General features: G+C 37.4%; 2 protein-coding genes and 1 long non-coding RNA gene across 5 annotated transcripts; all 3 read left to right on the top strand.

The window, feature by feature from the left end:
* Positions 1-283: 283 nt before the first annotated feature.
* LOC109004649 lies at positions 284-1,043 on the top strand. The gene is made up of 2 exons (XR_001998325.2): positions 284-445; positions 566-1,043. It is a non-coding gene; the product is annotated as an uncharacterized LOC109004649 (long non-coding RNA).
* Positions 1,044-4,784: 3,741 nt separating this feature from the next.
* On the top strand, positions 4,785-8,268 carry LOC109004660. 3 transcript variants are annotated; one of them, XM_018983293.2, is made up of 6 exons: positions 4,785-5,022; positions 5,129-5,213; positions 5,340-5,443; positions 5,932-6,087; positions 6,181-6,321; positions 6,469-8,268. In XM_018983293.2, the coding sequence occupies exons 3-6, from the start codon at positions 5,399-5,401 to the stop codon at positions 7,900-7,902; spliced, it is 1,776 nt and encodes a 591-aa protein (XP_018838838.1). In that variant the 5' UTR covers positions 4,785-5,022; positions 5,129-5,213; positions 5,340-5,398; the 3' UTR covers positions 7,903-8,268. The 3 variants fall into 3 exon arrangements, with proteins under 3 accessions (XP_018838838.1, XP_035550273.1, XP_018838837.1); XM_035694380.1 differs by having other exon boundaries at positions 5,943-6,087; XM_018983292.2 differs by having other exon boundaries at positions 4,785-4,978; positions 5,081-5,213; positions 5,943-6,087.
* A 950-nt stretch (positions 8,269-9,218) lies between these two features.
* LOC109004648 lies at positions 9,219-10,639 on the top strand. Its single transcript, XM_018983280.2, has one exon. The coding sequence runs from the start codon at positions 9,453-9,455 to the stop codon at positions 10,311-10,313; it is 861 nt and encodes a 286-aa protein (XP_018838825.1). The 5' UTR covers positions 9,219-9,452; the 3' UTR covers positions 10,314-10,639.
* Positions 10,640-13,678: the final 3,039 nt, after the last annotated feature.

Consider the following 13,678-nt stretch of genomic DNA (forward strand, 5'->3'; position numbering starts at 1 on the left):
TGTATATATATATATATATTTATCTTGCTATTATACTTTTTACATTGAGTTGTAGTCCATTATAATAAATAAAATATTAAAAATAATGCTAGATAAAATCATAAATTATACAATCTCTTATTTTAAAAAAAAGTAAAATCAATATAAAAAAATTAATTTTCTCACGTGAGTTTCATATTTTTAATTTTCTCATGCTTGCGACTAAACCAAATGGTAAGCGACGTGATGCGGTCAACATTTCCGAGTCCCTCGTCTGGAATATAGTTGCTAACTTGTTTCTAATAAACAAACGAGCATGGACGGGTAGGTCTGAATGTCAGCTGAAGTTCGTGGGCGGGCGGCCGATACAACTCCCACGTACGTACGATGTCTCTGATCTCTTCCACTTTCCCAGATTCAAGATTCCATTCCAGACTCCTTCTAGAGATCCTTCACCAAGGCAATGGTATGTACGATCGATCGAATATCAAAGCTTTAGCTCCTCTGCATGTACTGATCAATATTTTAAAAAGTTTGAGAAAATTAACATTTTAGTTAACGACTTTGGTTCTTTTCGTTGTTGCAGTCTCTTACACCTTTGATGTTTAGGTCACTGCTGAGGCTGCTCACATCGCTGATTGGAGAGCCTGCGTCTTCAGTCTCGACCTTACTGTACTACAGCCGTCTTCTTCCTCAGAATATCGTTCTGGAGAGACTTGTTCGCCATGATTTGCTCGATGGCGAAAACTATCTCTTCCATTTTCTTATTAACTTCCTCAGATGCTTCTGGTAGATATATAATCAGATGTTGCTTGAATTCGTGCCTTGCTGAGATCTGATTCATCTGTTTTGATGGTCTCCATCTCCTCCATATATGGATTTAGCAAACTGAGATATTGGGGGGGTTCTCAATTTCCGACTTTTTTTTTCATAAACTGTTGCAGAATCATCGGATCCTGGTTTTTTCCTCTTTCTTTATTTGATGGAATTGTAACTTTGCTAATTTATTAGTATATTGATTTTAGACTTCAATTCATAATGAATAAAGTTTTGTTTTCAGACAATTCCATGTCTACATGATGAAACTTGGTTTGAATTGTGAGTACTGTTTTATTAGAATCTTTGTGTTATTATCAGATCAAGCCAAACGTTCTTATCTTCTTGTACGGTGAGCAGCACTGTATACACAAACTTGCTTTAAATTAAACATCATTAAGCTGTAAAACATAAAGAAGGAAAAGAACAGAGAATTTTTATATGTAGCAAAAGCTCGATATTGTTGATTTTCTTTGGTTGGATGATAACACAAGATCGACACAGGAAAACAAAGCTGAGAACTAGACAACAACTGACATTAGACAATTAGCTGATGACTTTTCCCAGAAAGATTGTCTTTAAACAACCCTCCGAAAGGCATTGTCGCTTCAGAAGATTTCTTCCCAATTCCTCCAGCATCATGAATTAGAAATGTCCTTTTATGATCTTTTTTATTTATTTTTTTTCCCATCCACTTTAGATATCTTGTACTCAAAAGGCATCTGCCATCCATCGATTGATCTGGTGATTTTTGAAGTCGCCAAGCTGGGAGCATTAATACATAGTTGGCCAGTCATGAGGTGTACATGGATCCTACAATATTTCTTATTGATGTCTATGAAAATATGTTGAGATTTAGGAATTCTCCAGAATCATAACGACACGTACAATTGGTTTAGGCGGGGATTAGCACATGCATCCACGTTTAAGAGCAGACATTCGTCTTTAATTCATGCTTAAAATGAGTATTTATAACGAAAATGATTATTTATAATGAAAATAGATTCATTTTAATAAATAATAGTCATTTTTATATAAAATAACCGACTACAATTAAGCATTTTTATTCTCAAATTAATTAAAAGCGAGGCTTTGTTTAATTAGCATTTCCAGCTTATAGAAAAGAAGTAACAGATAAAGTGTTAAACTAATATTAGGTGAAGAAGACAGGAGACCATTGATTTGCGCATGTCTAGCTGAAACCTCTTTTTGGAGATAAGGCTCTTGAATATGATGACGAGGGTTTAAATATTAGTACTAATTAAATATTCTTTTATGAAAGTTAGGTGAAAATGATGATTATTAAAATTTTAAATATTATTAATTTTAAATATTTATTACAGTACTTCAAGGAATGGTTAGAGTATATTATATATATATATATATATATAAAATGATAGTTACAATTGTAAGTGTGTAAATATCGTATAATCATTTTTTTAAGTATTTGTTTTTATTATTAAAGTATCCTAGTGATGAAGAATTTTACCAACAAGTAGGTCCTTATTATACGATGCTGCAGACCAAAATATTATATGAAATCCTGCATCTGACGTACTCATGATTTAATGTCAACAAGAACAACAAATCAAGGGTGAATATATAACATTAATTAAAACAAAAGGACATGGGCTGGAAGATTTTCCTTATGATAATATTTCTCATATTTTACAAGGGTACCACCCTAGAAGGAAGAATTATTTCTTAAAAATTCCATGAAATGGTCATTATTTTTTAGTGCTTGTGCCTCTTAACCTTAGCCAATTAATTAGGGAATTAATATATATGGTCAAATCATATAGTTTATAAAAATCATTGGATTAATATTTTATGAAAACAAAATTAATATTGTAGCTAGCTAATGGGTGCCCTCATGAGTGGGGTTAATCATGGGCACCGACTGATTCAATCTTATCATCAAGCTGAGTCATTAAAAAAAGGAAATACTATGATTAAACATTATTATTAGAGTCTTCGAAAGGTAAAATAATAATAATAATTATTTTATCATCTCATTTTGATTGTTTATATATTTAATTTTTTTTATTTATAATTAAGAAAGTGATTATTAGTGTATTGATATAATTTTTTTATTTTTTAAAAATATTTAAATATGTTAAAAAGTGTAAAGAGAAAAAGAAGAAAAAAATAAAAAGTGAGTTTTGTACTGTAGGTACGCTTAACGGTCAAAACTAGACCTTAAAAAAAAAAAAAAAAAACCCATGAATCCAAAAGTATGTTGCATGGATTGGATGAGTGTCAAGACCGATGTGCTTATTATTATTATTATTATATGAAAGTGCTTTTTTGATAAAAGATTCCATCATCAGTGAAATGCATGCATTTTTGTAGTCTATGTTATCTTGAAATGACTCTAAATTAATATTTTAGCCGTTTCCCTTTCGAGAATTAATTATATTTGTTAAGAGTGATTAGTGGGATAAACATCATAGGGTTGTCATTTTCTAGCTGACATAGAAATTAATCAACATTATCTATCTTTAAAATTTTGTAGATCATGAAAAAGATGTTAATGAAAGATCACAGAGATTACATGCTGTAGATCATATAAGAGAGACAATTTTTTTACGTGGAGCAATGTTACACAACCTCTCAATCTCTACACATCACATTTTTTTAAAATTTTATTTTGAGTTTATTCTTTTTAAACTAATTCAATTCTTCTATTCATTATTCATATATTAAATATTTGATAAAAAAATTAAAATTTAAAAAAATGTAATGTGTGGAGGTTGTGCATATTTTTTTTTCTTACGTGCCTTCCCGGTGGTGTTCAAACTTATGCCTAACCTCGGCTGGAGATCCAAACTCTCGCTTGAGGATTGAAGATAGTGCCTAAAATTCCTACGTCTTTCGGGCTAGAAGATGGAAGCTAGTAAAATGGTTAGATTTAATATGTTTAACTGGATTTTGAGAAATGCGAGAATAAAAATTAAATAAAAACATTATAAAATTAAAAAATTATTTGTGTGAGAAGAGTAATCCTCAGGGTCGGGCCAGAGGGAGTAAGCCTGACCCACAAGGCCCGAACAGTTGAAGGGCCCGAGGACAATGATTGGGCTGGACCAGGTCAGCCCAAGGGCCCCTGGAAGGGAGGCAGTAGGGCGACACGCCCTGGCCAGAGGATGAAAGGCAAAATCGACACCACTGTAAGCCGACATTCAGGGGGTAGTCTCTGTCCTTGGACCCCTACATTTGGACATGCCTAAGGGATGGATGCACCTGACTGTGGCCACATCGTATTTAATGGGACGAAAACAGGCACGCCATAACAAAAAGCCACGCCGCATTTAATGAATCTCAAGGCTGCGCTCACCACAACATGTCTCCTGGGTGTCAGTAGCAGCCACAATCGAGCCTGACAAGTTTGTTGTGCAGCACGGAGATGGCAAGGACACTCGACCCAAGTAAGGAGTGGCATACCCACCATCTCATTCTCGAGGACTACTCCGACCAGATATATGTACCCCTTCCCTCAACTAGAGGATGAATTCAAATACTTTGACACTTCAATTCATAATTTTCATAAGGAAATCACACTACTTTAGCATCGGAGGTATCGCCCACCACTTCGAAGCTCTCATTTCTCAACTGTAGCAGGTGGACGAATTGGGCCTCCATGGAGTTGCTCGGTTTGTGAAACACGACATCAACAATTTGAATATAAATTTGAATATTATTTTTATTTTTAAATTTAAAATAGTTATATTATTTCTTATGTTTGGTTTGAAAGTTTAGAAAAATTGTATTAGATTTTATGTTTGGATAATGATTAGATGAAAAAATTAAAAATAAGGAATAATAAATCCCCCTTTTATACTTCGATCACTTCGAGATCCTCGGATAACAACATGTGATTTTCTACGTTTCTCTTTGCATCTATCGTCCACTACCTATGGCTATGAGACCGTTGGACTCCAATCCTCTTCCCAACATGCCCCCACAACGTTCAACTCCTAACGGAAAGGTTAAGGTCATTATCGTAAGAAAGAAAAACCAACCAACCAACCAACCGGTGTCGCCCCCCCGTCTCTTCAGAGAGTTGGAAGCTTTTGAAAAGTGTCTGACGAAGTTATAGCGAATCCTTCACTGACAGTCGCCAGGGAGAACTTGAATCCACAATGCTGGACGGACTTCTTGGCCGTGGGTTCGCCTCCAAATGGTTTTCCCTCAAATCTCTCTTTCTCATCGATGTTTTATATCAATGTAAGTGGGTCTATTATTATTTCTTTCCTTAAGTTGGGTTTTTGCTTGTGGTTTATAGTAAGCCATTGATTAAATTGACCAAGACTCGGATTGATGTGGTTCGGAGGAAGAGAAAGGCGACTGAGAAGTTTCTGAAGAAAGATATCGCTGATTTGCTTGCCAATGGCCTCGATATCAATGCTTATCAGAGGGTAAATTCTTCCTGCTTTTGGCCTTTTGAGTTTCGGTCTTTTTTAGGGAATCTCTAAAATGAACTGTGTTTGGCGAGCTCTGTACTGAAAGAAAATGCTGTTGTTTCTTGCGAGGTGGTGAACCAGGCTGATGGACTTCTAGTTGAATTGATGCTTTCTTTGTGTTATGATTTCGTTGAGCAATCATGCGATTTGGTATTGAAACATCTTTCAATAATGCAAAAACAGAGGTAAGGGTTACTCTTTGCTGTTACAATTGCAGATGAATTATTTTGTGGCCTTATATTGTCGTCCAAGATTTCATGATAAGCCAATACTGGCTGCAAAATTCACTTCATATGCCAAGATATGACATTTGCTTACATTGACCTTACATTTTCTCTGCATACATTTTTTGGTACCTATTTGTGGCCATACTATTAATTATGCTCATCTTTCTTTTCTATACACATTATACCATTGGCATATTGTCGACCCATCTTAAACTATTGGACAGCATGGATAACTATTCAAATATGAAATGATTATGTTGTAATATCTTCGGATTTAGTATGAGGGCAATAAATGGGTGATCCCCCATAATCTCGGACGGAAAAGTTCTTGCAATTTATAATGATTCAGAGAGATTCTAATTGTAAGCTAATTTTTTTCTCTGTAATATTAGTAATCGTTTTGGATATAAGTCATTATCAATACTTTCATCTCCTTTATTGTTAAGCTGGATTATAGGGAATGCCCTGAGGATTATAGGGAGGCTGTATCATCCCTAATGTTTGCTGCTGCGAGATTTTCAGAATTGCCAGAATTACGCCAACTTAGGCAAATATTTCAAGAGAGATATGGGAATTCCCTGGAATTATATGTGAATCTAGAGGTAATACTTTATGAACTTGCTCTTAATAAAATAACTATGAGTTAAGAGTTTATGATTTTTCAAGTTCTAATTGGCTGAATTGCTCATTAATAGTTTGTTGAGAATTCTGCTTCAAAGCCATCTACATTAGAGAAGAAAGTTCAGCTAATGCAAGACATAGTGCTAGAGTATTCAATAACTTGGGACTCCAAGGCTTTTGAGAAGAGGATGTCTAGACCCTCTACATGTGTACAGGTGTGCCATTATGCATTCTATGATTCTATGGATATTACTGGAAGACAGAATCAGAGAGAATATCTTGGGATCGTTAAGAGCATTCTGTTTGTCTAGTGGTTCTTTCACATATTTGAATTTATGTGCAATTTCTGCGTTTAACTGCAGGAGCAACCTACAAACTATGGCTCTTTCAATGTCACTACCAATAAAAACGAACCATATAGTGGCATGGGAACCATCCCAAGAGGAGAAAAGCCTAATGTTTCATTTAAAGAAAGATTTGAGCTTACTAATGATGGGCGTGGATTGTGCAATGGCCTCGAAGGTACTATATCAAAAAGAGAACTGGACATTCAGTCTAGACATGAACCTTCTGGCAAGGGATACGAGATGCTTAATTGCATAGAACGAACTATCCTGAAAAAGGATGGTCATGACATTTCGTACCAAGGAAGGCAGGAGGTTGTGAATGGCAAGCATGAAGCATGGAATTTGAAGGGAGATGCGACCCCAAAACCAGTTAGATCTGAAACTTCATCTCGGAAAAAAAGATTGGATGGTCGAACCAGGTTGCTTATTGATAGGGAGAATACCTCTCCTGCAAACAACTGCCGAGGATCCTTATTTCATGGAAAGAAAGAAATTTATCCTTTTTTTGCAGGACAGCAGTCGAAGGGCAATGGTTATAAGGAACCGTTAGCAGGTAATAATCATGCTGGTCAACATGATGTTAAAAAGTCAGTGAAGAAATTTGAGAAGGATGTAATAACACACAATGTGAAGCCCCACTACAGTAATGCTACCCCTCCTTATGTTAAGCCTAATCTTAAAGCAACGGCTAGCAAATCTGGACCCAATTTAGGATCTTCAATGGCTGGTTTTGGCAGTAGTGTAGCCCTTACAGACCCTTCATTGCGCAAGAGAGGCAAAGCTGGTAATACTTCAGCGAGGATCCAATTACTTTCAGATCAATCTGTCCATCGGAGGCAGGTTGTTGGAACGGCAAGTTTGAATGATCATGGCGAAGAGAGAGATCACGTTTATCAGGACGACGAAACTGGTAACTCATCATCAAAACTAAGATCAGCCAGGAGGAGACCCGCGAAATCACATCCTGACCATAATAATGCTGGCTACTTTGAAGATACAGGACTTTTTACAAGAAAACCAAGAAGCAAGGGAAGGGACAACTCAAGACGTGGCTTGCAAATTTTGTTTGATGATGAGCAATATCAGAACAATGAAGAGGAAAGGATCTTGGACAAACTGTTAAGTCAGTATAGTAAGAAACCATCACCCTATGAACTAGGAAGGGTGAGGAAATCCAAAAACCGTCGGGCACATCACATGAGCACTGATGTGAGGGAATCCCCACAGAATGGCAAGGATATGCCTGATGAGAAGCCTGAGGATGTTCCTCCTCCACCCCGGTCAGTTTCTCTACCTCGTGAACATACAGGTCAATCAGAGGTAACCAAAATATTCTCCCGCACTGTATCTTTTCAGCCTGATAGGTCAAGTTTAGCTCGGCATGTGCATCCTAAGCTGCCAGACTATGATGATTTGGCTGCCAAGTTTGCGGCCCTAAGAGGGAAGTAAAGGGGTTGAGCTTTTATATCTTTTTACGTTATAATCAGCATGAGTACTGCAACCATTCTAAAGTTTCAGCATTTGTTACCTTGGTGGATCTGGTGCTGGCTTTGAAGAAAAGTAGCGTGGCTATACCCTCCCATAACTGAGGTTTATGAATGGAGTATATTCTCCATGTGTCTTGTGCTGGAATGTTCTTCTCTGCAGCCTATGGACAATTGCAAAGGTCACATACTATATTTTAACACGGTTCCTGCAGACCTATTGGTTGCGAGAGTTGTAACAATTCATGCAGCTTCAAATGATAGATAGAACTTGACATTGAAAAGTTCATATTGTATCAGTGTCCTTTGTACCAAATAAAGAAAAAAAATGAAGCTCATATGGTAAATAATTATAAGGATTAATTACATTTGGCCCATTCGAACTTTTATTCAATTCATAATATGCCTCCGAAACTAATAATTGCATCAAAGTGGAGTCTTAAACTTTCAAAACTTCTCAATCCCCCATTATGTCTACCAGCAACGTCAAATCTAATGAAAATTCACTGTAAAGATGTAATTTTCATCTAATTTATTATCATTGACTATATAAAATATAAAATAATATATGTTATCAATTAATAATAAATTATTAATCATTAACTATATATAAAATTATTTTATACTTAAATTGCAAGCAAGTATGAATAATCTATGTACATAATGAAATTATTTGATATTCATTAACCATATATAAATTAATAAAAAAAATTATTTAATGATTTATGATTTGCATATATTATTTTATATTTTATATGGTCAATGATAATAAATTAGATAAAAATTACATCTTTTACAGTAAATATTATGCACATGAACAATACGTACAGTAAATTTTCGTTAGATTTAACGCTGTTAGTAGACAGAATGAGAGATTGGGAAGTTTTAAATATTTGAAGATTTATTTTGATACAGTTATTAATTTCAGAGGCATATTATAAATTGAATGAAAGTTAAAATGAGTAAAATGTAATTAACACTAATTATAATCTTAGTTTAGGATAATCTTTCCCTTGAAAGAGAGATGAACTATGAACCATGAAGTGAGAATTCATGACTAGACCATTTTGGGGTCTGTGGTTAGTTTCTCTCTCTGTCTCTCTCTCTCTCTGTCTCTCTCTCTGAACAAAAAGGGCATTGTAGTCAATCCGTTGAGCATTGTGATGATGGTACGAATGTATGGTACCATAATGAAAATACAGAAAACGACTAATATGAGCTTGAATGTCAGAAAAACCCAGCAACTCATAACAAAGTGGCCTATTAACATTCCCCACGTAAATACTCTTTTTTTGTTTTAAGATTCCACCCCTTCCCTTTCCTTCGTTTTTTCCCCCTAGGCTCCCACGCCTTTCCTCGTAAAAAAATAGAAGACTGTCGCCCCAATGTGGAAAAACAAGGTTAAAAAAACACTCTTTCCCGCCAAAAAGCTACTCATAGTCACCCTCTTTATATGACAGTTACCCTTTTACCTCAGGTCCATACTTGGCCAGAGCCACAGAGAGAGAGAGAGAGATGAGGGGGACATCCAAGGTGATAATGGGGGCAACCCTAGTAATGGTGGTGAGCCTTGCCATGGTTCTAGGCCTAATCCTGGTGCTGCTAGCTGAGCTCTACTGTTCTCTCTTACTCCGCCGGCGTCAGCTCAGAACCACCACCTCTGGCGCCGCCACGGCCACAGTAAATGCTACTACAGCCACAAACACTAAAACTTCTTCTTCCCCGCCCTCACTACCCAAGGACCAGTCATCTCCTTCCCCTCACAGTAGTTTCTATGCACAAGGGGTTCTCCAGGCTCCGAGAAGCTTACTCTTCCCTGCAATTTCTCCCAAAGAAGACAATGCAGAAGAAACCAAGAAGCAGCATTCTCTGCTTCATCATGTCATTGACTTCCAACTCCAAGAGTCCGGCACAAGCCCTCGTCAAATTGGACTAGTACTATCTGCTTCTTCCCCTCCAACTCTCTTAACGCCGATTCATCAACAAGTCCATATTCAAGGTGTTGGTAATGGTAGTCATGATAAAGCTGGTGCTTTTGAGAAGCATTTTGTTTACATTTCTAATCCCATTTATGACGAATTAAATGCTGGGCCAAGCAGAGTGGATACTCCATTTGAAACTCCGGACATGTCCCCTTCTCGACTGGAAACGGATGGTTCCTCGGGCGATGATAAAGAGGTTCCCCAATCATCTGCATGCAACCCTTCAAGCCCAGGCACGCCGCCTTTGACTCCAATGAAGAAGCTCCCAGCCGAGGCTTGCTCTATCTCTCTCAGAGATGCCAGGCCTTTAGGCACTTCAGGTAGTGATTCTAACAGTAAAGACGGTCTATCTTCATCATCATCAGGTTCTCCTTGTACTTCTCCTTCATGGTGATGCTGATGCATCATCCATGGCATGATCAGATCGCATGCGGGGGGAGCTTTGTTTTCTGCTTTCTTGTGGGTTTGATGTGAATAGAGCAACGTTGATGGAGGTTGTACAAGAGAAGAAGACAGCGATGTTTGAGAGTCAGAGGGTAAAAGAGCTTTTCTCTGCATGCGTGCCATGCCTCTCCCACCGAAGCCACGCCTTTAGACCTAACTATTTTTCGTACTCTTTCTTTCCCCTCTCTATATGTACGTTGCAGAACTGCTTTCTGTTTGTTTGAAGTGTTTGTGTGGATGTTTTTGGATATTGGTAGAAAAATAAGCCATTGTTTCGTTCTTCGGATTTTAAGAGAGAGAAAGTTAGAAACTCATGAGAATGCACGTGAACTGCGATGAGTGGACTAAAAAGAACGTAAACAAGGATGGAAATGGTTGGCCTACAGTTCTATTTTCAATGCTTAAAAACAAAACCATATCTGACACCAACGAAGGCCTTTTGTCCACTTGGATAAGGACGAGTCCAGTTGGTTTCCCTGTGCCCCATCAACGCAAGAAGCTTCATTCTCTGCATAATTATTTATTTAAATATGTTCTTGATTCATACGCTAAACTATGGACCTGAATTGTTTTTCTTTGTTTTGAGAATTGGGATTGTAAATTAAAGAGACCACCAAGTGTTACGAAAAGCCACACAGAAAGAATTTCATTCAAAACAATTTTTACAGATTTTGGTATTCATCCTCTACCTCAAATGTTCAATATCACACTGATATTTATAGACTATTCATACAATTCTGTTATAAACGAATCCTTCTAGATTAATCATCTAGTGTATTTTGTTATGTGACGTGGCTGGAGCCTTGGTTGTGCTTGAGGGAATGTTGCCATAGTTTGTTTTGTGAGCTGTGAGCTTCCTCTGCTGGAGCAGTTTTGAAATATGCCTTAATATCCACCTCGATGCAAGTGGCACTGGTAAGATAGTGAGGCTTGATTGTAGAGCAAAACTTCTGGTGGTGGAAAGGGGCTTAGTGAGAATGTCAGCTAGCTAGTCCTTGGTTTTAGTCGCCACACGATCTTGCACAAAATGATAATCAAGCTCAACGTATTTAGTGCCAGAATATAAAACAGGGTTAACTGAAAAATATGACTCCAATATTATCATACAATAGTGTAGGTAGATTAGTAAGGAATATACCTAGTTCCTTTGGCAAAGTTGTAGCCAAATTAATTCACAAGCAGTATTGGATACTACTTTATATTCGGCCTCAATATAGGACCTTGCAACTGTGGGTTGCTTCTTAGAGCCCCATGACACAAGATGAGTCCCAAAATAAACACAAAACTCACCAGTAGAATTTCTATCATTCGGGCAGCTAGTCTAATCAGCATCAAAGAAAGTAGTGAGTGCAAGAGAAGAAGAGGAGGAGAAATATAATCCAAAATTGGTAGCGAGACGGAGATAACGAAGAATCCTCTTGACAGCTTGCCAATGAGGAAAGCGTGGACAATGCAAGAATTGATAGACTTTATTGACAGCAAATGAAATGTCTGGTTGAGTAAAGGTAAGATATTGAAGACTTCCGACAACATTATGGTAGAGTTGAGCATATTCAAAGGAATTTCCGTCAAGGGTAGTAAATTTGACCGACGCAAACATGGGGGTGGACACTGGTTTTGATTGTTGCATGTCAGTGCGAGATAAAAAATCAGAGATATATCGTGTTTGGGACATGAATAAACCAGAGGTAGCACAAAGCACTTTAATTCCTAAAAAATAATGCAGAGCACCAAGATTTTTAATTGGGAAGGATGATCTAAGAGCATTAATAAAATCAGTAATAAGAGCCGAATGAGAGCCAGTCACAACAATATCATCTACATAGATTAAAACAAAAACCGAGGCATTGGGAGTAGAAAAAATAAAAAGTGATGAATCAGATTTGGAAGCCTGAAAACCTAGTGCTAACAACTTAGTACTCAGCTTAGAAAACCAAGCCGTAGGAGTTTGTTTCAGACCATAAATAGATTTGCGCAATTTACAAATGTGAGTAGGGAAGTCAGAATTTACAAACCCCTGGGTTATTGCATATAGACGTCCTCTTCCAGGTCCCTGTGTAGGAAGGCATTCTAAATGTCAAGTTAGTGAAGAGGCCATCAATTTTGCACTACAATGGAAATGAGGAGGTGGATGGTGGCTGGTTTCACAACATGATTGCTTCGTTTGGTTATTAAACTCATCTCAACTCATCATTACAAAATTTTCAAATTCCAATACAAAATATAATAAACAATTCAACTTTTTTAAATCTCAAAATAATAATAATATTAAAAAATAATATTCTAACAATATTTTATCATCTCAACTCAACTCAATTCAACATTCAAACGTAGCCATAAATGTCTGTGTGTAATCGAGTTCGGCTTGCTGATGGAAACCCTTGTTAACAAGGCGAGCCTTGCGGCGCTCAAGGGACCCATTAATGTGCCATTTCATCTTAAGGACCCATTTGGATCCTAAGACATTGAGATTGGATGAGACAGGAACGAGGTCCCAAGTGTTGTTCTGGAGAAGGGTCTAAAACTCAATATTCATGGCAGTGCACCATTCCTAGAATTTGGAGGCTTCGGTATAGGAGAAGGGTTCCTCAGGAACGGAGATGGCGCCGAGATAGTGAGGGTGAGGGATGGTTTTAGGGGAGGCCATGGAATAGTTCCATCGAAACATTGGAGAAGACGAAGAATAAGAGATTTCAATCAGGTTATCATTAGATGGGATGCCACAGGTCGAGAAGGGGGAGGTGAGGGAGAGACAATGGATGACTAGGAAGGAGACGACGCAGTGGGTGAGGAATTAGGATTATGCTATGGAGAGGACTCGAGTAATTGAGAAGATGGAGGAGGTTAGAGTGGGCCTAAGGGAGATATAGGGATGGGATGCTCGATGGGCTTAGGTGCTGAGGAGATGAGCCCAACAAAAACAATGGAGATTGGGAGATCAGGAGACCGAGTAAATGAGAGAAGTGAGCCCAGCGATGGTAATGAATTGGATAGAGTCATGAAGGGAAAATGGGCCTCATTAAATCGAACATCCCGAGAAATATAGGTTCATCCAGTAGGTATGTGTAAACAATTATATCATTTATGATCATGAGTATATCCCATGAAGACACACAATTGGGAATGGAATTCCATTTTATGATGGTTAAATGGTTGTAGATTTGGCCAATATGCCAAGCCAAAGATACGCAAAAAGGAGTAATAGGGAGGATGGTCGAAAAGGGCTTGAAATGGTGAAATGTTCTGGAGAATTGGTGTTAGCATTCGTTTATGAGAAAAACAACAGTTTGGAAAGCCTCAATCCAATATTTGGCG

Source organism: Juglans regia, chromosome 10, assembly GCF_001411555.2.
Source record: "Juglans regia cultivar Chandler chromosome 10, Walnut 2.0, whole genome shotgun sequence".
Taxonomy (NCBI): domain Eukaryota; kingdom Viridiplantae; phylum Streptophyta; class Magnoliopsida; order Fagales; family Juglandaceae; genus Juglans; species Juglans regia.